Below are 23,978 nucleotides of genomic sequence, written 5' to 3' on the forward strand. Positions count from 1 at the left end.
TACATACTGTTCCAGCTATAAAGTACCACTTATGGGTTACACTTAGAATAAATTTACTGGTATTCTTCTCTTCATAGGAATAAACGATTTACATGATATGGGAGACACCACATTTATATATGGCCACATATTGAGGAATTATTAAATCTGTGTTTTTCACCTGCTCTCCATCCATATCCCTCAGATATGGGTGATGATTCCTCTCCCTCTTTACTTGAGTCTTTTTTCTTTTTTTTTTTTTTAATCAATTTCCTTGTCCATGTACAGTTGTGGCCAAAAGTATTGACACCCCTGCAATTCTGTCAGATAATACTCAGTTTCTTCCTGAAAATGATTGCAATCACAAATTCTTTGGTATTATTATCTTAATTTAATTTGTCTTAAATGAAAAAACACAAAAGAGAATGAAGCAAAAAGCAAAACATTGATCATTTCACACAAAACTCTAAAAATGGGCCTAATACTTGGTTGCACAACTTTAGCCAAAATAACTGCGACCAACCGCTTCCGGTAACCATCAATGAGTTTTTTTACAATGCTCTGCTGGAATTTTAGACCATTCTTCTTTGGCAAACTGCTCCAGGTCCCTGATATTAGAAGGGTGCCTTCTCCAAACTGCCAATTTTAGATCTCTCAACAGGTGTTCTATGGGATTCAGGTCTGGACTCATTGCTGGCCACCTTAGAAGTCTCCAGTGCTTTCTCTCAAACCATTTTCTAGTGCTTTTTGAAGTGTGTTTTGGGTCATTGTCCTTCTGGAAGACCTCTGAGGGAGACCCAGCTTTCTCACACTGGGCCCTACAACATTATGCTGCAAAATTTGTTGGTAGTCTTCAGACTTCATAATGCCATGCACACGGTCAAGCAGTCCAGTACCAGAGGCAGCAAAGCAACCCCAAAACATCAGGGAACCTCCGCCATGTTTGACTGTAGGGACCGTGTTTTTTTCTTTGAATGCCTCTTTTTTTTCTCTTGTAAACTCTGTTGATGCCTTTGCCCAAAAAGCTTTACTTTTGTCTCATCTGACCAGAGAACATTCTTCCAAAACGTTTTATGCTTTTTCAGGTAAGTTTTGGCAAACTCCAGCCTGGCTTTTTTATGTCTCGGGGTAAGAAGTGGGGTCTTCCTGGGTCTCCTACCATACAGTCCCTTTTCATTCAGACGCCGACGGATAATACGGGTTGACACTGTTGTACCCTCGGACTGCAGGGCAGCTTGAACTTGTTGGGATGTTGGTCGAGGTTCTTTATCCATCATCCGCACAATCTTGCGTTGAAATCTCTTGTCAATTTTTCTTTTCCGTCCACATCTAGGGAGGTTAGCCACAGTGCCATGGGCTTTAAACTTCTTGATGACACTGCGCACGGTAGACACAGGAACATTCAGGTCTTTGGAGATGGACTTGTAGCCTTGAGACTGCTCATGCTTCCTCCCAATTTGGTTTCTCAAGTCCTCAGACAGTTGTTTGGTCTTCTTTCTTTTCTCCATGCTCAATGTGGTACACACAAGGACACAGGACAGAGATTGAGTCAACTTTAATCCATGTCAACTGGCTGCCAGTGTGATTTAGTTATTGCCAACACCTGTTAGGTGCCACAGGTAAGTTACAGGTGCTGTTAGTTACACAAATTAGAGAAGCATCACAGGATTTTTCGAACAGTGCCAATACTTTTGTCCACCCTCTTTTTTATGTTTGGTGTGGAATTATATCCAATTTGGCTTTAGGACAATTCTTTTTGTGTTTTTTCATTTAAGACAAATTAAATGAAGATAATAATAACAAAGAATTTGTGTTTGCAATAATTTTCAGAAAGAAACTGAGTATTATCTGACAGAATTGCAGGGGTGTCAAAACTTTTGGCCACAACTGTAATTATTATTGCCTACATTTTGTGATACAATTGTATTTGCTAAACTTTTCTAGTTTGTAATTGAATACGAACTATGATTCCTGCTGTCCATTATTCAGTCAGCGTGAATCAAATGATCAATCCCTTTTTAGGGCATGTTCATAATAAGTTGGGTTTTTTTAACGACTTTTTGGAGCTGAAGCTGAGAGGAAACTCTCCAAATCCTCATTGATAAAAAAAAACAAACTGAACTTGGATGTTTCAGCTGAGCTTCTGCTCCAAAACTCCTGAAAATGACTGTGTGCACAGCCTCAGGCAGGTTTGGATGTTGCTGCCCTCGCACTTTGATAACGGTCTTAAATATTCTCTGGATTTGCTTCATTGTTTTTCTATGTCCTATGCGCTAAATATATTATTTTTTATAAGTAACTTACTCTGCTGCTTTCCTTACTATATTTTTTTTTTGCAAAATGAGTACTGCCACATATTCTTTTTGGGTATTGACCTCATACTCCCCTCTTTTACGTAAATCAGGTCAGCTACATACCGTGACCCTTCACTGCAGCGCTAGACTTTGACACTTCAGACTAGTTTGTGAAATTAACTGAATGACAAGTCGTTAACCCTAAAGTTGGAAACAGATATGCTTTAACCTCTGAGGTGTATTGCTGTCTTATGTAGATGTATGTATATGATTGCCAGCTGTGACTGTGGTGGGACTGACAGCGGTTGTGTTATTACAGCAGTGATTCCAGCAGCACCTCCAGTGACGAGTCTCCTGCCAGGTCCGTGCAGTCTGCAGCTGTCCCAGCACCTCCTTCCCAGCCAATCTTATCTATTGATAAAGATGAACCTCGCAAGAGCTTTGGAATCAAAGTTCAGAATCTCCCTGTGCGCTCGACAGGTAGAGTATGTGGAAAAGTCCATTATGTCCACACGTCGCGAATGAATCCTAGCGCAGACATTTTAACTAAGTTATGAAAATACATGAAGATTTATCTTTTGTCTCTAGATTCAAGCCTTAAAGATGGACTTTTTCATGAGTTTAAGAAGTACGGTAAAGTCACTTCAGTGCAGATACACGGTGTATCCGAGGAGCGATACGGTCTGGTGTTTTTCAGGCAGCAGGAAGATCAGGAAAAAGCACTTAACGCATCAAAAGGCAAACTCTTCTTTGGCATGCAGATAGAAGTAACTGCATGGGTAGGACCAGGTACGTTGTCACATCATCCATGAATGAATGAATAAAAGTGGGTGCGGACCTGTGTGGAATATGTGCTGTGACAGAAATCACAAGCCTGTACTGCGTTTCCTCCAGAAACAGAAAGTGAGAATGAGTTCCGGCCTCTCGATGAGCGAATAGATGAGTTTCACCCCAAGGCCACCAGGACTCTCTTCATCGGTAACTTGGAGAAAACCACGACCCACCTGGATCTACACAACGTGTTCCAGAGATTTGGGGAGATTGTGGTAGGTGGTCATTGGCGGCTTCTGACAGCTCCTTTATTTTCTCACTTTTTGTAGCGTCATTGCGCTGTTTTGGGCTGTGGATAAAGGAGGTTTACGTCAAAATCGATTGACACTTGATTATTTCATTTGTTCTTATCGTAATGTGCACAACATATAACGTGATCTCAGGAAATCCCACGCTCTATTGTAGATAAGGGCGTATTATGTTCCAGATTAGTATTGGGAGCATTGGTCTTGTTCTATGTAGTTTTATACTTGTGCCCGTGTGTTAGTTAATCCGGCTTGTGTGGCACACATCGCAGGTTGTGCTTTCACACCACTTCTGCCCTATTGATCTCACTTGTATTCATCTCTGCTGTCCAGGATATCGATGTAAAGAAGGTGAACGGTGTCCCTCAGTATGCCTTCCTGCAGTACTGCGATATTACAAGCGTCTGTAAAGCCATTAAGAAGATGGACGGAGAGTATCTGGGAAACAACCGGTTGAAGGTATACAGTTCAGCGTGAATTGGTGTCCCACCCCAGAAATTAAAACCAGCCCCATTAGTTAGGCCGTGCGACAATATGGGCCATGTACGAACCAGTCAGTATGGCACATCCTGTTCAGTAAATGATTGAAGTACCTTTAATTGTAGCATAAGAGGCCAAAATAGAAAAGGTCCATTGTTAAAACAGCGCTCCTCCATATAGATATGTACATGTACCCGCCTCGTGAATCTTACATTTCTCCATATTTATCATTCACAGCTCGGCTTTGGGAAAAGTATGCCCACCAACTGTGTTTGGATAGATGGCCTGTCCTCCAGTGTAACAGAGCAGTATTTAACTCGCCATTTTAGCCGCTATGGGCCTGTACTTAAGGTACGTTACCCAACACACATTCTATGATGTCCGTGTTAATCCTGCATCTTCTTAAATTCTTTCCTGTCCTTTCATCCTTTTAATTACAATTACATATATTGTCAGACATCATGGCCTTTTAATCAGAGAAGAAAACCCTAAGTTGTGAGTTGTAATGAGCTGGTCTGACCGTATTTGTAATAGTCATGTAATAGTACACATCCGGGATCAGAGCTTGCACCATCTGTATTGCCAGTACTGTGTGAGCTTCGCTTGTCCCTGACAGCAGTTTGTGGAGATGGTGCAGTATACATTGTACATCCACATATTCATTGCCAAGTGAGGCCACGTCATTCACACCTCTATACAAGCCCACAGCTGTCTTACCAGTAACAATAACCACTAAGGATTTATATGGAATACAGTGCATATCTTAAAGAGCCCCACAGCTCAACCTTTAGACCCGGAGACAAACTTTAGCAAATTTAGACCTTTTATCAAGTCAATAATGGATTCCATTTTACTGCGTGGGATAAGAGATGGCCAATAAATCAGAATCCACATTGAAACAAGACGAGATGAACGCTGATCTTTTACCAAGTCCCCAGTGGACGTGGCTCTTATGTTTCCTTGTTTTTGTTTTTTTTCCCTGACAGGTGGTGTATGATCGCTTTAAAGGCATGGCCCTGATTCTCTACAATGAGATTGAATTTGCCCAAGCAGCTGTAAAAGAGACCAAGGGGAGGAAGATTGGTGGGAATGTCGTTAAGGTGTGCAGAGACCACCTTAATAAGTGCATCAAAATTTAAATCCTGAAATTAGTAGGATTTTCTAGCAAGTTTTGATATTGTTAAACCCACGGCAGGGGATTGCTGGAAAGCTGCTGAATAAGCTCAGCTTTCCCAGAGCCTGTAGGCTGACGTGAAGCATTTAGTAGCGGAGCGCCGGCCTTGTGTCTCTGAGCATCTTGTTGTAATTTCTTTAAACCTCTTGTTACTGGTAAGCAGTTAATGCTCTACACGAAGGTAACCCTGATCATGTGCTGGGGAGAAGATGATCCAACTTCTGACCTGGGTGTCATGGTTTTTCTTTTTACCTTTCTGTGGTTGGTCAGTGAAATGTGCTGGATCTTTTGATCTAGCAGTCCCCACACTATGTGTAGGCTCACACACACTGCCGTTATACATTCTCAGTGTCTGAAACCCCTGCCTATACCATCCCATTTCCACTTTCCCTATAGTTCTGTCCTTTCTCCTGTTATGTCTTCTTGTGGCGATCTTATGGTAACGTGGTAGCTTCTTCCATCACTGGTGCCGTGGAGCGCTCCCTTAGTACAGAAAGCAAACATTAGTATTTCTACGTGTGCCCGTGTGTTAGTAATCCGGCTTTGTATTGATTATGAAGATTTTGTAACATCAGCTTTAAGTTTAATTGAAGAATGCCTCATTGCCTAATATACTACCCCCAAGTAGTGATAGTACTGATCGTGAGCTAATGATTGTGTATGATGCAAAACTAATGTTATTGCCGCATGAGCGTCCTCCAGCTGTGCAATCTGCAGACTTCTATGTGTGATCATGCATCTGGCACTGCGGCCATTTTTGTAGACTATAACAATATAGTAGATGTATTCTGTGCAGGGAAATTGATGATGGATTTCTTTTTTCCCTTTAGGTGGATTTTGCAAACCAAGAAAGCCAGTTGGCTTTTTATGGTTCCATGGAGTCTTCAGGGCAAGACATTCGGGACATCTATGAAATAATATCAGAGAGAAGGTGAGTTTCTCGTGGAAAAGACCTCATATCACTATCAGGAGTAAATGGTTTATGTTAAATTATTTTAGCAATGTGGTACGTTCAGTGTTTTCAGGTTTGATATTCAGGCCTATCATGCTGTCTTTGTTTCTTTCCAGGAGTGATGAGACCCGAAGGGGATCATTCCATGAATTAACTACCACAGAGCGCACTTACTATGATAGTGCCCGGACTACTGGGACATACCAGGAGGAATCGAGGAGAGAGTACCCCGCTCGGAGCAGAGAATTCTTCCCAGACTGGGAATCATACCAGGGAGATTATTATGAGCAGCGATACTACGATGAGTCAAGAGAGTATAGAGATTTTAGGGATCCGTACGAACAGGACATCCGGGAATATAGTTACAGACGGGAAAGAGAACGGGAACGAGAGCGCTTTGAGACAGATCGAGAGCGAGATAGTGAGCGGAGACAGACAGAACGTAGCCAAAGTCCAACCCATTCAAGAAGACCTCAGAGCCCCGCTGCCTCCCCATCACAGTCTGAAAGAATTACCAGCGACCCAGAGCGGAGAATCTACAGCCGCTCATCCGACCGCAGTGGAAGTTGTAGTTCTGTCTCGCCTTCAAGGTTTGACAAAGTCGACAAAGCTAGGACTGAACGTTATATAAAAAGTGAAAAACTTGAAAAGGAGCGCACGTTTGATTCAGATCGACCTGATAAAGAGAAACGACTACTGCGTAAGGAAAAGACTGAGAAAGGTGAAAAAGACAAATCCGAGAGGTCAAAACGAAAATCCAAAAATCACTCAACAAGTTCCCAGTCTTCAGAAACAGATCAAGACAATGAAAAAGAGCCCAGCTTAGAGAAACAGAAAGGGAGTACTAAGCAGCTGGCCAAAGAGAAAAATGACAAGGAGTGCACATCGAAAAATCGCCTGGACCTTATGCCTTGTGTAGTTTTGACGAGAGTGAATGAAAAGGAAGGGAAGGTCTTTGATACTCCTGCAGTGGATAAGGCTTCAAAAAACAAGATAGATGCTGAAACTATAAAGTCCCCTTCATCAGATCAGAAAATTCAGATGATCAGACTAGACCAGCCGAAGTTTGAGCAAATTAAAGCTGAATCCTCAAGAACGAAGGTGCCAAAAGATAAGTTACTTTCCAGCCACATTGAAGTTATGGACAAAGAGGGCAAACAGAAACTAAAAAAGCACTTAAAGTCTGAACAGCCTGCAGAGGGGGCCATGGCTGCAGACCTAGACAAGTTAGAAGCCCGTAAACGACGCTTTGCTGACGCCAATTTAAAATGTGAACGACAAAAATTGGACATTCGAAGGAGTAACCAAGAAGAGGAGGATGGCCGCTTAGGGTCAAGGAAATCACTCGAGTCTGTGTCTTCAAGAGACTTCTCTGTAGGCCGGGAGATTGATTTTGAGAGGAAAGTTTCCAGGAAAGATCTTTTAAAGAGAGAAAGTAGAAAAAACAAATCTGAAAGACTCTTTACCAGCCACAGCCCCAAGGATGGGCAGGATGTGTTGTCTGTTGGGGTCCCTGGTCGGTCTAATACAGATCTGCAGTTTCGTTCAGGAGAATCTGGAGAATTAGGAGAATTTGACTCCATGGAACAGGCTAGTAAAAAGATGACCTTCCTGAAAAACATTCAGAAACATGCACTCTTGTCAGAAGATAATGATAAGGACTCCACTAAAGATGACCGAAAAATGTACAGCCATCTGTCTCGAGAAATGGTGGACATGGAAAGGTCTGAAACAGAAGAAAAACTTGCAATTGACATTGATCACACTCAGAGCTACAGGAAACAGATGGAGCAAAACCGCAAACTGAAGCAGCAGATGGAACTTGAGATCCTAAAGTCGGAAAAGTTCAGAAGTCCAAACAAAGAAGCGGAGGAATATGAAAGGCGCAGCCTAGTGCATGAAGTAGGGAAACCTCCTCAAGATGTCACAGATGACTCCCCTCCAACTAAAAAAAAAAAGAATGATCATCTGGATTATGAGATAATCACTAAGCCAGAAAGACACTATAGAAGTTCTCGCCAGATAAGCGATGAGCCTGAGAGAATTGCTTGTTCTCCCGGGATGCGACCTTTTGGATTTAATGAGGATGATTATACAGTTGGCTCACCAAGGTTAATACCTATCAAAGAATTCAAAGAGTCGCCCCATGTGGACGAGAAGAGCACATTTCCCAATGTGACTTATAAAGATGAACATTTGAAGTTACTATCTAGCGAATCTGTCAAGAAGGAAAGCATTACTGAGCCTTCCAAGGGTAAAATCATTGCTATGAGCCCCGAAGAAGACTATAGCAAGTGGGATAATCAACTGAAACAAGAGAGTAACAGAGTGGACATCAGCTTTCCCATTAACATTATAAAGCGAGAGGCCATTCGAAAGCGTCCCCGAGACCTGGAACCTGGGGAGGTCCCATCAGACTCTGATGAGGATGGTGATCTAAAACCAGCTTCCCCTAAAGTCTCTTCTTTGTTAGATGGGTCCAGGTTTTCTTTTTTATTACGGGACGGAGAAGATAAGTTAAGAGACAAGGAAGAGCGGTTATCTGGCTCATTGGAAAGAAATAAGTTTTATTCTTTTGCTTTAGATAAAACCATCACCCCGGATACAAAAGCCTTGTTAGAAAGGGCAAAATCTCTGTCCTCTTCTCGCGAAGAAAATTGGTCTTTTTTAGACTGGGATTCCAGGTTTGCAAATTTTCGCAGTAATAAAGGTAAAGAGAAAGTTGACTCTGCTCCCAGACCAATACCATCTTGGTACATGAAGAAAAAGAAAATTAAAACCAATTCTGATGGTAAATCGGATGACAAGAAGGAGGACCACAAGGAGGAAGAGCAGGAAAAGCAAGAACTTTTTGCCTCTCGTTTCCTTCATAGTTCAATCTTTGAGCAAGACTCAAAAAGACTCCAGCATCTGGAAAGGAAAGATGACGATTCAGATATAAGTGTGTTTCGTCCTTATGGCCGACAACTTTCTTCTGACGGAATCTGTTACTCTTCAGATCTCATACAAGAGCCCGTAGTCCTGTTTCACAGTCGATTTGTTGAGCTCACAAAGATGCAGCAGAAAGAGAGAGAAAAAGATCAAAAGCCAAAAGAAATAGAAAAATTTGAAGAAAAAGAGATTCGACCGAAATCTCCTGAGTCTTCACCAGAACGCAAAGAACGAGAGATAAAATCACCAGTGTCGGTTCTGCCAACACCAGCAACACTTCCACCAAAAGAGCATACAGTGCTAATCCAAGAAAAGGTCACTGCTGAAAAAACGCCACCACAACCTCCGGAGATGGTGGAGGAGAAGCCAGCTGAACCTTGTGAACCAGCTCCTGAGGAAGACAAACCTCCCAGTGTGGTCATCCCTGTTCCTGCACCAGCCCATCCACCATCTCCAGTGGAAGTTAATCCAGTTGTTGAAGAAGCTGAGGTACCAGATGTGATCACGCCACAAGCACCACAAGTCCCAGAAGAGTTGAAGAGCACAGAACAGCCTTCCTACTTGGATACAAAACCACCTACACCAGGAGCTTCATTCTCTGAGGTCAGCTCCAACCCTATCTCCGAACTGAAAAATGATTCACCTGCTGTTTCTTCCCCCAAAAATGAGAAAAAGATAGAAGAATCTGTTGAGACCTTTGAAGAAGAGACTGCTGCATTTACTAGTGCTGAAACAGACGTATGCCAGAAAACTCAGCCTGTCCCAGATGAAGCTGAACCTCTTATTCCTGAAAATGACACGGAAATAGAAGCTCCTAATGCAGTAAAAAATAAAAAGGCCCCGAAAGGCAAAAGGTCAACTGCTTCAGATAAACCGGCCACTAGAAAAAGTGTGAGGATTGACCGTGAGAAGCGTAACAGGTCATCATCCCCACGCGGAGAGCCCCAGAAACACCTTGAAATGAAGAGTGAACACGAAAGAGGTTCAAGAAGCTCTGCAAAATCTCCCAGTGCTGTCCCAGACCCGGACGTCTCGGAACCAACTTTTCCCCGAACACGAAGAAATGTTAGATCTGTTTATGCCACCCCAGGCGACAATGACGGAGTGTCTTCAGTCAAAGAGTCCACAGAGACTTCCCGATATACAAGAAAGAAACAAGAAAAAGATGCTGCAGAACCTCCAGCTACTGCTCCTCCCACCCCAAGAAGAGGACGGCCACCTAAGGTTCGCAAGAAAACCATCGATGATGTGTCTCCTATCAAAGCAGAGACTTTAAAGCAAGAGAACGAGGAGCCTGACATTAAAGAAGCAACTGAAAATGCAAAGCCAGTAGAGGGATGGCGGTCTCCACGATCTCAAAAACTCTCTCATTCTCCTCTGTCCAGCAGCCAACAGGGTAAGAAGAATAAAAGTGACTCTGCCTCACAGGCTCAGGAGAGTTCAGTAGTAACCAATGAAGATGGTAATGAAAAAGCAGAACTGCAGGAGGACGAGGCTGATAAGACCAAACTAGAAAAAGAAGAAATCGGGGGTGATAATCCAGATCTTAAAGATGTGGAAACGGAGAAATGTCCAACTGAGAAACCATTTACTGAATTGCCTGACAAGAAAATATCCTTGCATGAGAAGGCTACAAAACCTAAAGTTGGAAGACCCAAAAATCCCAAAAATATTCCTCACTTGAAGAAGGTAGAAATTCGTCTCAATGCGGTTGATGTGAAGGACGCTCTGAGGCCTCACAACGATACAGAGTCCACAATTGTTTCGCCTTTAAAAATAAAAAGTCCCCAGAAAGAAGATATTGCATCTCTGCCTTTCACAAATCCACCAGAAGCTGCATTCCCTGAAACTATTGACAAAGAAACGGTGGTAGAATCCAAGATTTCATCTGAAGCTGTGCAGCTGGCACGACAAATAGAATTGGAGCAAGCAGTAGAAAATATTGAGAAGATCACCGAAACGGCTGCCATTCCCTCCTATAAAGACCCCCAAAGTGGGGGAGTATCCGAGACTCGCCCAGAAGAGGAGGGGGATAAACCCGCGCACCAGGCCAGTGAAACCGAATTGGCAGCTGCCATTGGGTCCATTATATGTGACATCTCTACTGATGCTGAAAGCTTTCCTCCTGCTCCACCATACCCACCAGAAAGGGAAGCTGAGCTTCCTCCTGAATCTGCGACTGCTCCTACTACCACCCAGCCAGATGACCTGCAGCCCGAGACCGATCAAGTGGTGAACCTCATACAGAGCAATGCGCCCCCCAGCTCTAGCAGGGCAACCCCTGCACCTGTTGTAACAGAGCCAACAGAAGCGATGGAGAGCAAACAACCAGAAGTTAGTTTCAAAGAGTCTTCAAATTCTGCCAAAGAAACCGAAACATTACGTGAATTTCCTTCGAAACAAAAGGGTCGTAACAAGGGCAAGAGAAGGCGAAAAGCTGGCAAGAGCCGTGACACTGCAGACAGCAACATCTTTGTACGTAAGAATATTCAAAGCAAGTCTCCTGCAAAAGATGAAAAGGTCTCTTCAGATGAAGGTCAAAAGGAACAGCCGCCAGAAGAGTCTGCATCCTCAATCCCTGAAAATCCCACTATGGACACAAGCCTGAATTCCTCCTCTGACACAGTTTCCAAGGAAGGAGATGAGGAATTTAAAGATGAAGAGATATCAGGCACTACGAATATGAGCAATTCACCCCAACCTCTCTACATCGATGATGTCAGTCAGAGCAGCTTCAAACTACGCTCCAGTACCGAAAGTGCCCCTGTTACTCCTCCCAGTGTGCCCAGTACTGTTCTGTCCGCCACCTCTGGGAAAACTGGTGCTCCATTGTCTGCTTCCCCTCTGACACATTCAGCTCCAGCTATCCTGTCTGACTGGATAGTTAGGCATGAGGAGAATTCTTCCATCTCTACTCCTCCTCCTGCGTTACCTCCGGATACAAAGGCCTCTGATGTGGATACAAGCTCCAGCACCCTAAGGAAGATACTAATGGAGCCAAAATATGTGTCCGCTCCCAGCAACACCACCAGTATCGTTACAGCCGCCATCTCCGAACCTCTCCATGCATCACATGTAGAAGAACACTCCCCTCCACCTGTGGAAACAATCAAGCCAGTGTCCGAAGAAATATCAGCTATTCCCCTAACCAACACTGTTGACCCATCGGCTGCAGAGGCCCCAACTTTTCAAGAGAAGGGGCTAATCGTTGCCCCTAAGACCACCTCTGTTATCAGTAGAATACCTCCCAGCTTTGATCCTGATGACTTAACAAGAAGAACGCTGCCAAAGCATACACAACATCAGCCCACTCCACCGTGTATCCCGTCTCAGAAGATCAAAGGGAGACAAAACGCTAATGATGGACGGGCCTGTATCAAGCAGACCGTGACTGTGATAGAGGAGCGGCCCACAGAAACCGGGCCAAGCCCTGGACTCCGAGTGAACACCTCACAGGGAGTGATGCTATTGAGTTGCTCTGGCCAGAAAACTGAGGGACCCCAGCGAATCAGTGCAAAAATCAGCCAGATACCCCCAGCCAGCGCTGTGGATATAGAGATCCAGCAGTCTGTGTCAAAGTCCCAGATCAAACAGGAACCACTCACTCCATCGCAGATGTTGCCAAAAGCGCCTCCGACTCCCTCTAGCTACCAGTACAATGCATCGCCAGTCATCTCAAGTATAAAGCAGGAGAAACCAGAACCGATACACATCAGTGTCCCGACTACGTCCTCGCAGACTGGAGCTGTGAAACTACTTACCCAAAATGCCGCGCCAGTCCTGATGCACAGCCAGATGCTGCCCAGTCAGATGGGGCTTTCTGGTAAAAAGATGGCGGAGGTGTTGGAGTCTAAAGTGCTTCACACGACAAGCATGAGCCCCCACCATTCTTCACTACCAAGCAAGATCCCACCAGAGGCAAATCATGTGGCATCTGGATCCAACACGTCTACAGATCGGGCCCTACCACACCTAAATATTAAGCAGGAGCCGCATTCACCTTGTGCTGCTGGCCATTCTCCATCTCCATTTGCCAGGTCTTGTCACCCCGGTGTTACAGCGTCTTCTGCCTTAACTAACAATGCCTCCGTTATGCTGGGTCCTGGAATACCAGTACCTCCATACATCCCGAGCATACACCCAGAACAGACAGTCATTATGCCCCCACACAGCGTGACACAGCCCGTGTCTCTGGGGCACCTATCTCAAGGTGATGTCAGAATCAATACCCCGCCGCTGCAGGCCATACAGTACGGCATCCGGACAGAAGCTCTTCACTCTCCTAGAGCTGCCATGCAGCCTCAGATGGATGTGCGACCTCAGAGGTCCAGCACACCACAGCCTTCAACTCTGCGAGAAGTGGTCCACCCCACAATGTCTTCCAAGCACGCTGCAGACGAGGAGATGCGTTACCACCATACTGTGGGCAGAGGTTCAGCTCATGTCCAGCCTGAAGTCCTGGTTATGCAGCATGAATACCGCTTGCCCACCCCTGGGATGCGTCTGGATCCGTACAGCGTGCCACAAGACGTCATGTTGCCTTGTGATGTCCGCATGATGATGCACTCTCTTGAACACCATCAAGAGTCCAGACGATCCCGAACCCCTGAAGGTCCAGTGAAGACCCCTCCGGCCAGCAAAACCCCCCAACCTGTGAAGGACTTGGCCAAACAACCTGATGTCAAACTGTCTCATTCCCAGCACAACGATGCCAGGATGCTGAGTGGCCTGAGCTTATCTCAGCCAGTGGTAGTGTCACATGGTGTGCCGCTCATCCATCCCTCCGGGAGCTCATTTCATGACTATCGCCCAGTGTACACGGACATCCGGAACTATCACCCTGCAGCTCCGCTGCCACATCCTCCGTTCTCTGGTGCGTCAGCCATGGGCCTGCAGTCACGTAGTATGACCCCGTCCCAGGTGAGTGCGTGAATAAGGATAGCCACACATGTTATGATATGAGGGAGAAAAAAAGTAATACACTAGTGATGCACAAGCTTAAAATAAAAACAGCTTTTATTGGTGTACTTATATATGTATAAAATAGCAATGAAACAACCTGAGCCTCACAGTCAGATGCAAACATCGGCCAAGGTGACATAGCAAACTGTAGACACAACAGCATACCTGCTTATAAAGATACCTATAAGGTTATTATAGTCACATATGTAAAACCGCTCAGTCTATTCTCAGCCAAAGCTGTAATGGCTAAAGTGCCTAGTGAGAGATAAGGTGCCCTACGTTACCCAAAGTATGCGAAACAAGAGAAAACATGTCGCCCATGTAGCCCAGATACTCCACGTATATCTCTGTAGGTTACAGCTTTATCAGGGGAGGGACTGTAATAACCTTACAGGCATCTTTATACACCTGCTGTAGACTTTTCTTGTGTCTTTATTATTGGCTAGCTGGATACATCTGGTTGCAGCTATTCGTGATTACTATTAATTATTACGATATTTCAGATGTATTACATCGGTTTACCTTATAGTATATTCCAATATTTCTGTAACTCATGTCCAGTATGACTTGTTCTCATTGGTGTGGGATATCCCATATCATTTCTTTATCACTTAGGATTATTGAGGTATTATATGGTGTCCACTATATGCATTTATTCATGGCTTATACTAATTCTATGTACCGTTGCTAGCAATAATTATAAAAGATGTAGTATTATGCTGTTATGTCTACCATTTGGTATGTCACCTGGGCTTTATTTTATGCTTGTACAGAAATAAAAGCTGCTTTTATTTTAGGTGTGCACATACGATGCAGTACTCTGTAATGGTTATCTAGGCTGTGCACCCATTTTTGTATGTTCTTATCCGCACATTTTATCGCACAGGGCCTTCACTAGTTACAACAGCTGTCTGCATAAATCTGCGCACAGTCAGAAACATGCATATTAGGTAATGATAAAAAATGGCAGCAGCACCAGGTGATCCTGTGTCCTCGTGCCGCAGACGGGTACACCCACTGCAGAGCATTCTTTCACACTTTGGACACCACCGATGTTACATGTATGGACTCATCCTAGTGTTTGAGGACCCTGCTCTTCTAGGCATTATCAAGATTATGCTGGAGACCTCAGATATAGTTAATTGAATTTCCTTTATCTTTTGGCTTTTCCTTCTCTAAAGGCCCCGTCACACTAAGCGACTTACCAGCGATCCCGACACCGATATCAAGGTGTCAGGATCGCTGGTAAATCGCTATGTGATCGCTGGTGAGCTGTCACACAGACAGCTTTACCAGCGATCAGCACAGCGATGCCGAGCGCCCGGCATCGCTGGCCATCCTGTAAAAAATAGAATCAAAATAAAAAATATAGTTATTCTCACCTTCCGACGTCCCGTTCAGCCATCCTGCCTCTCTCCACGCTCCGGTCCCAGTGATCCTTTGCACGAATGACCGCGAGATGTCACAGTCTCGCGGGATAACAAAGTCTCGCGGTCATTCGTGCAAAGGATCACTGGGACCGGAGCGTGGAGAGAGGCAGGATGGCTGAACGCGACGTCGGAAGGTGAGAATAACTATATTTTTTATTTTTTTAATTATTTTTTACACCTGATCGCTGGTCTCCGGCCTGTCACACGCAGCGATGCGTGCTGGCCAGCGGGAGACCAGCGACCAAAGAAATGTCCAGAGATTTCTTCCAGCGATACCGGCAGGGGGGCTGATCACTGTCACACACAGTGATCTCGCTGGTGAGATCGCTGTTATGTCACAAAAGTTGTGACTCAGCAGCGATCTCGCTACCGAGATTGCTTAGTGAGACGGGGCCTTAACACTTGCATGTTTTTCTTCTAGGGAGGTCCTGACAATGAACATTCACATGTAAATCCGTCTGTACGAAGCAAAACGCCACAAATCGGCCAAGAACCCAAAGTAGTTCAGCCATCGGTCAGCGAGGCTCATCATGTGGCGCTCAGCAGGCATTCTGGTCAGATGGAGTCTCACATTCAGCATATTCAGAGAGCGACGGTTGACACCTCACAAACCTCCTATCCTTCTCCTGTTACCATCACTCTGAAACAAGAGCTGCCCTCCCCTCACCAGTCCCAGAAACAGGCCGCCTTCATGTCCTCCACAGCCAGCACCCTCCAAAAGGCCGAGGTCCAGTCTCTTTCCAAACCAGAACCTCCACAAAGATCTGTGGACATGGTGCAGCTGCTGACGGTGAGTGACAGCATGAGGAGTATAGTCCTTGTAAAAAATATTCACACTCTGGGGACTGCTCCGTGTTCAATCTTATTCATTAATCTGTAGTAGCTTTTATTTGAGCCATGAACAAAATGTGACATAAGTGGAGCACGAACTCTGCTCTTATGTGATATCAGGCGGTTGTAATCCCTCCTATTACCTGTGATTCCCCACAGAAATACCCCATCGTGTGGCAAGGCCTCCTGGCGCTGAAGAATGACACAGCCGCTGTACAATTGCACTTTGTGTCTGGGAATAATGTGTTGGCGCACAGATCTCTCCCGGCCCCAGAGGGAGGACCCCCACTGAGGATAGCCCAGCGCATGCGACTCGAGGCCACTCAGCTGGAAGGGGTAGCCCGCCGCATGATGGTGAGTGGTCATATTAGAAAGGATTGGCCTGTGCCTGGTGCTGACATCCCTGGTCACCGTTAGTGCGTTTTCTGCTCGGTCAGTGCCATATTTAATCTAAAAGAACTAAAGTGTTGTGTAGATGCCACAGATTAGACTGCTTTCACACTTGCGTTGGGCAGAGCTGCGGAGGGTGGCGTAGTTCCTCTGTTAAGCCCCACCCACTGGCGCCCCCTCCTCCATTCAGCTCCGCCTACTTCGGCATGTGTCCTGCGTACCTATCTTTAACATTGGGTATGCAGGCCATGCGAATGTATGTGGATGCCTCCGCATGCGTCGTTTTGACGCTGCGCCGAACGCATCAAGTTGCATTTTGCTGCGATCGGTGCAGCATCAAAACGACGCATGCGGTAGCATCCGCATACATTCACATGGCCTACATACCCAATGTTAAAGATAGGTACGCAGGACGCATGCTGACGTAGGTGGAGCTGAATGGAAGAGGTGTGGCAGTGGGTGGGGCTTAACGGAGGCACTACGCAGCCCTCTGCAGCTCTGCCCAATGCAAGTCTGAAAGCAGCCTTACACCTAGGTCCCGTTTCATTCATCCACGTTTCATCATCCAGGTACAGACCTTGATGCACGGACTGGCCGCACGACTCCTGCCCCGAGCGTGACTGCCTCGTATATCCTCTGCTGCTGTGGAGTTCTTGACAGGAGACTCCCGGCCGGCCCTTGCCTTGCAGTCTGAACTCGGATCTGCAAAGCGGAGCAAGACTAAAAATCTCTTCCCAGTCACTTGATGTCCGAATATGCACACAGCGCTCTGCCAGTAGACAAGGTCTCCTGCTCGTCCTGGCAGCAGAACCTGGCGCTGCAACTACAGATAATCGTACATGCTGATTCTTCCTCTCTGTGCGCAGGTGGAGAGCGACTACTGCTTGTTACTTGCTCTTCCGTGTGGTCGTGACCAGGAGGATGTGGTAAACCAGACAGAATCGTTAAAAGCCGCATTCATCACTTACTTACAGGCAAAGCAGGCGGCTGGCATAATCAATGTGCCCAACCCAGGGTCAAACCAGGTAGAGTGGCCTCCTGTGTGGATGCTGTATATGTGTATGTGACGGGCATACGTGCAATCACCGCCTCCTCTTCTGTCTCCTTTTACAGCCGGCTTACGTCCTGCAGATCTTCCCACCCTGTGAATTTTCAGAAAGTCATTTGTCTCGTCTCGCACCAGACTTACTAGCCAGCATCTCCAACATCTCTCCTCATCTAATGATCGTCATTGCATCAGCATGAGACCGCTAGCCTCCACCGCACACCAAACCGTTAAAAACAAATCGCTGATTGAGTGCTGTGTCTGCTCTGCTGCGGAGGACTCCGGTCTCGCTAACCAGAGCGGGCGATGCTGCTTCCCGGATGTTTACATGTTGCTTATGGACAAGCTGACACACACAGGTGGCTCGATGCAATGTCACGGAAGATGACTGATTCTGCGCCTAGAAAGTGCAGTGTCACAAGATGGTGGCTGTGATTTGTGTGCTTGATTTTTATTTTTATTTTTTTTTTTTTTTTAGAAAAAAAAAGGAAAAAAAAAAAAAAAAAAGCTGAACCTGCCTTTGCACTAAATTAGTGACATAGACCTCTGTACAGCATTCCCTGCCCGTCTAACCCCTTCTGCGTGTGTCATATTTGAGCAACATGCTGTGATATTGAGAAGCCTGGACACAATGGACAAATGAGCAGAAACTTGTGAATATTGGACTCCTGACTGAGCAAAGGCGCAAAGGACATCTGCTAATAATGAGGTGGGCACGTCGCCGCCACCATCTTCTGCTCTGGTCTCATCTGCTCTGAGGACTTCTCACTCCTTTCCATTTGAGATGTACAGTTTACATGGGGAAAACATACAAAAGGGAGATCTATTTTCCTTTCCTCGTATATTCTTGAACTCTCCATGGTGTGTGTATATAAGTATATAATATATATTATATATATATATAAATATATATAATACTGACTTTAGAGAATCAAAACCCACAACATAACATTTTTTTTAATCTGTGCCAAAAATGTGTTTTCAGAAAGAATCTTATTTTCATACTCAGACGTATTGTCCCTCATTTGTAAGTGCTTTTCATTGCGACATTTCTCCGCTCTTCACAGTCTGGGAGGAAGCGTCATTCACTTGGACAAAAGACTTTTTAACTTCCCTCCGCCCAACGTTTCCCTTTATATTTCTTCATTTTTTTTCCAGACACCTTAATTTATGGAGTTTTCCCTCTCCCATCCTGGATTTTTTTTTCGTGTGTCCATTGGATTACAAACTTTATTAAAAAAAAGAAAGAAAAAAAATCAGTTCCAGTTTTTCACCCGTCAGAGTAATGTTGGCTCTGTCCACTGGTTCACAATAAAGGGGTTGTGTATGACTCAAGCGACCCCTCAGACACTTGCCACTGAGGGAGCTGAACGCTATGGCCAGGGATTAGTTTATGTCCTGGACAGCCCCTTTAGTTTCCTGCACAGCGTGTATATTGGACATTGGCAGGCAGCAAACATCAAGGAGAGCTGCTTGTTAAGTGTTTATGTTCTGTTTAACTTTTTTTTTAGGCCTCTCTCATACTGCTGTCACTATGTTCATGGGGAACACTTACTGACATAGCGCAGGAGACAGACCTCACTGCAGACCCATCAGGCCTTCCATTGTACACTTATGTGTCAGAGCTTTATGGAAGCAAAACATCTCAGGTGAAAAGACTCAACAATGAGGGTCTGCCGTAGAGTCCATGAAGTCTATGGACTGTTAAGGCGGCATGCATCTACGACGTCCATGCATCTTTGTGTGACTCTAAATGTGGAGATGTGACTATACAGAAGGAAGGGGGTAGCTGTATGCGGAGAGTCATTTACGGCGGGGCGAGGGGTGGTCGTGTGGGAAGAAGCCCGTACAATGGGATGGATGGGGGGCTGTGTGGGAGAGAGGACTGTATGGTGAGAGGCGGCTGAGTAGGTGTTGGCCATATGCGGACAAGCCCATACAGCGCCGTGGGAGGACATGTGCGGCGAGGCCTATATGGGGGGATTGCCATGCACTGAAAGGTCTGTATGGTGAGGCGGAGGGCAGCCTTGTGTGGAGAAGTCCGTACAGAGGGGTGGGGGCCTGGTATGGAGAGGCCTGTTCAGTTGGGTGGGGGAGAAGCACATATACTGGGCAGTGTGTGGAGAGGCCCATTCCGCGGGGCATGGGGCAGAAAAATTCAGAGGCCCATACAGGAGAGAGGGTGGGTGAGCTGTGCGCATAGAGTCCTATAACGTGGAATGGCCATGTGGGAAGAGACCCATACAGCGGGAGAATGATAAACAGAGAGGCCCATACGGTGGGGGTGGCCGTGTGCGTAGAGGCTCATTCGGTGGGGTGGCTGTGTGGGGGAAAGGCCTATACAGCGGTGAGGGGTGGCTGTATGCAGAAGCCCATACAGAAGAGCGAGCGGCCATGTGCGTAGCGGCCCATATGATGGGGAGACCATGTCGGGAGAGACTCAGAGGGGGTCCGGTGTCCGCAGAGGCGGAGATGCCCGTGGGGTGGGTGGTCGTGTGCGAAAGGATTCATACGGGGAAGGGAGGTGAGGGGTCACCATATGCAGAGGGGTGGGGAGTGTGGGCATAGAGGCACATATGATGGGTGGCCATGTGGGGGTAGAGACCCATACAGTGTGTGTGTGTGTGTGTGTGGGGGGGTTGTGCAGAGAAGCCCATAAGGTGGGGTGGCCATTTTGGGAGGGGCAAGTGGTGGCTGTACACAAAGAGGCCCATTTAGAGGGGCACGTGTGTGGGGGGGGTTGTCACAGTTTAGCACAGTAAACCAATGTACTGCTTGCTTTTATCAGCTACCTCAGGCTGGAGAGAGAGCGACAATACCAACATGAGTGTCGGTAATCATCCCCCTGCCCCCATGATGAATGATTTCTGCAGTATGTAAAAGGGTCTGACACAGAAGATGAAGGGGAGTGGACAGAAGTGATGCCTCATCATGGGATAGCTCCCAGCACATTCAGCGTCTACGCCACACCACATTGTCCTATTGTACAGCGGCAGTCTGCTGTGAGCTCTCCCAGAATGCAGTGCTGCATTGGAGCCCTTTGTGGCCACCATCTGTTTGACGTCATTCACTTGATACTTTCTAAGCCCTCGTACAGACATCTAATTTTTATCCAGGTTTTACCAAAATTAATTTGCAAAACTTATCCTGCCTGTTACGATGTTCTAAACGGGTGGTACAAGGATGGCACCCTGTCAGCACCTACATGGTGGTCCTAACTTTCATGGACCTATAGTTGGTATGGTTGTCTTGATCACACACAGACATGTCTCCCCCATAGACTATAATTTAGAGCAGAGGTCTGAATGAGAGGCCACACACGTGCTATTACTCATATGAATGTTTCTCCACCATCCTCATCAGCTCGTGTGACAGTGGATACACCATGCTAAAACTGATCTGCACCTCGGCGTCCACACGGATCTCTGCACTTACTACGGTCCTTGTAGGCTGGATGGTGACCGATGCCGCTTCTTCATGCACTCGTGTGACTGTGGCCGGAGGGTGCAGATTTTTTCCCAGGTTCTCGGTTCTGAGCTGAACAGTGCCACCTTACCCCTTTCTGTCCACAGCCAGTTTTCAGTTTCGCACGTTTTTTTTTTTTTTCTCCTTCCAAGAGTTTTACAGGGGTATACCATTTTATTTTTCTGCCCTACACATATGAGGCATGTCTATATAGTTCACATTTAGTATAATGGGTTTCTGTCATTCCCTTCTCTATCCTCTGCTGTCTCAAGGCTCTGTGAATAAAGGGTCAGGAAAACAAGCACCTGTCATGAGATCTTGCGATATTCCCCTGCTAGATGGCAGATTATCCTACAGCAGAGCAAGACTTCTCAGGAACTGATGCCGTGGATGAAGGACTCCATACATGATACATCCAGACAATATAACCATGTTTCGTCACAAAACGGACAGGGTTATGATGAAACTTTGCTCCAAGACCATGAGAAGGTCTCCTCCCAGAGAAGCTGAGGATACAGCACAGTTCATGATTAAAGACCAGGTTTATTCTTCCCTCTCTGAGAGTGAACATGAAGTTAACTTGTCGCCACTAGCCAAGATGTCTAGGATGGTTACAAATCTGGATCCTGAGAATGTTCTGGATGCAGAGATTATGGGGTGAATGATTTGAAAAACCCTGATAAAGGTCCTTTCCTAAAAATGAGCTTGGATGTGATTGATGAGGGAACACGAGAACATGTGGTAAGACCCCCCCCCCCAGAGGATGACACAGCTGCGCTAAAGCTGTTTAAACATAGTTTTGCCAGTGAGGATGGTTCCAATATTTCAGATCCTATGGATTGAAGGATCGATAGTGCACTACGCAGAAGTTATCTGCTGCGGCATGGGCTGAAGCCGCCATAGAATCGTAGAGTTGGAAGGGACCTCCTGGGCCATCTGGTCCAACCCCCTGCTCAAAGCAGGATTCGCTAAATCATCCCAGTCAGATGTCTGTCCAGCCTCTGTTTGAAGACTTCCATTGAAGGAGAACTCACCACTTCTCGTGGCAGCCTGTTCCACTCATTGATCACTCTAACTGTCAAAAAGTTTTTTCTAATATCTAATCTGTGTCTCCTCCCATTCAGTTTCATCCCATTGCTTCTAGTCTTTCCATGTGCAAATGAGAATAAAGTTGATCCTTCTACAATGTGACAGCCCTTTAGATATTTGTAGACAGCTATTAAGTCTCCTCTCAGTCTTCTCTTTTGCAAACTAAACAATCCCAAATCCTGCAACCTTTCCTCATAAGACAGGGTTTGCAGACCGGTCACCATTCTGGTCGCTCTTTTCTGAACTTGCTCCAGTTTGTTGATGTCTTTTTTAAAATGTGGTGCCCAAAACTGGACACAATATTCCAGATGAGGTCTGACCAAAGAGGAGTAGAGGGAAATAATGACTTCACGTGATCTAGACTGTATGCTTCTGTTAATACATCCTAGAATTGCATTTGCCTTTTTTGCTGCTGCATCACACTGTTGACTCATATTCAGTCTGTGATCTATTAGTATACCCAAGTCTTTTTCACATGTGCTGTCACTTAGCCCTATTCCTCCCATTCTATATATGCTTTTTTCATTTTTATTGCCCAGATGTAGTACTTTGCATTTCTCCCTGTTAAAAACCATTCTGTTAGTTGCTGTCCACTTCTCCAGTTTATTTAAATCTTTTTGAATCCCCTCTCTCTTCTCTAGTATTAGCTATCCCTCCTAGCTTTGTGTCATCAGCAAATTTAATCAGTTTACCCTCAATTCCTTCATCTAAATCGTTGATAAAGATGTTGAACAATACAGGGCCCAGGACAGAGCCCTGTGGTACCCCAATTGAGACATTCTTCCAACTGGATGTGCAGCCATTTACGACCACTCTTTGGGTCCGATCACTAAGCCAGTTATGAATCCACCTAACAGTTGCCTTGTCCATTCCATACTTAGTCATTTTTTCAATAAGGATTGTATGTGAGACTGTCAAATGCTTTGCTGAAGTCACGATATACTATATCTACAGCATTTCCTTGATCCACCCAATCAGTGATTCCATCATAGAATGAAATTAAGTTAGTCTGACATGACATTAGTTACAAACCCATGCTGACTCTGTTTAATCACTTCATTCTTATCCAGGTACTTACATACATGTTGTTTAATAATTTGTTCAAAGATCTTTCCTGGTATAGAAGTCAGACTCACCGGCCTATAGTTGCCTGGGTCCACCTTCTTCCCCTTTTTGAAGATAGGAACAACATTTGCTCTTCTCCAGTCTTCTGGGACTTCTCCTGTTCTCCAAGAATTTTCAAAGATTATGGAGAGGGGTTCAAAAATTTCTTCTGCTATCTCCTTCAGTACTCTGGGGTGTAATTCATCTGGACCTGGAGACTTGAATTCATTTAGGTTAGCTAAGCGTTTCCTCACTATCTTTCTGTTTATAGATATCCTGGATTCTTCTATTCCCTTAATAGGACAGTGAATAACAGTTGATGTTACATTTCCTTTCTGAGAGAAAACAGATGCAAAATAGGAATTTAAAAGTTCAGCCTTCTCAACATCCTGTCTTACCATTTCATCATTTTCATCCTGTAAAAATCCTATAGCATCTTTGACTTTTCTTTTACTTTTGACATATCCCCAAAATCCTTTATTATTGCTTTTGACATCTCTTGCAAGCCTCAATTCATTTTCAGCTTTAGGTAATCTGATTTGTGCCCTGCAGGTTCTGCAGACAGCATTATATTCTTCTTTAGATATGCCTCCCTCTTTCCATTTTATAAACATTTTTTTCTTCCTTTTTAGCATGTGCTTAAGTTCTGTGTTCATCCATCCTGGTTTCCTTAAATGCTTCCTATTCTTACCTCTTTTCGGAATTGTTAACAACTGTGCTTTGAGAATTTCATTTTTCAAGATTTCCCATCCTTCCTGGACATTTTTGTCTTTAAG

At 45.3% G+C, this 23,978-nt stretch overlaps 1 protein-coding gene across 4 annotated transcripts in view; it reads left to right on the forward strand.

Annotated features, from left to right (window-relative positions):
• SPEN (spen family transcriptional repressor) overlaps positions 1-18,800 on the forward strand; it is a 134,373-nt gene extending 115,573 nt beyond the window's left edge. For 2 of the 4 annotated variants that reach the window (XM_073570214.1, XM_073570217.1), the window contains 12 exons: positions 2,593-2,753; positions 2,862-3,062; positions 3,168-3,319; positions 3,683-3,808; positions 4,067-4,180; positions 4,816-4,929; positions 5,834-5,934; positions 6,072-13,806; positions 15,700-16,068; positions 16,269-16,463; positions 17,366-17,524; positions 17,613-18,800. In XM_073570214.1, the coding sequence (XP_073426315.1) occupies positions 2,593-2,753; positions 2,862-3,062; positions 3,168-3,319; positions 3,683-3,808; positions 4,067-4,180; positions 4,816-4,929; positions 5,834-5,934; positions 6,072-13,806; positions 15,700-16,068; positions 16,269-16,463; positions 17,366-17,524; positions 17,613-17,744 (9,559 nt within the window). In that variant the 3' untranslated portion in view covers positions 17,745-18,800. The remainder of the gene's footprint in view (positions 1-2,592; positions 2,754-2,861; positions 3,063-3,167; positions 3,320-3,682; positions 3,809-4,066; positions 4,181-4,815; positions 4,930-5,833; positions 5,935-6,071; positions 13,807-15,699; positions 16,069-16,268; positions 16,464-17,365; positions 17,525-17,612) is intronic. The other 2 variants (XM_073570215.1, XM_073570216.1) reach the window with 2 other exon arrangements.
• Positions 18,801-23,978: the final 5,178 nt, after the last annotated feature.

This window comes from Dendrobates tinctorius, unplaced genomic scaffold (assembly GCF_039654945.1).
Source record: "Dendrobates tinctorius isolate UK_male_01 unplaced genomic scaffold, ASM3965494v1 ptg000028l, whole genome shotgun sequence".
NCBI classification, from domain to species: Eukaryota; Metazoa; Chordata; class Amphibia; order Anura; family Dendrobatidae; genus Dendrobates; species Dendrobates tinctorius.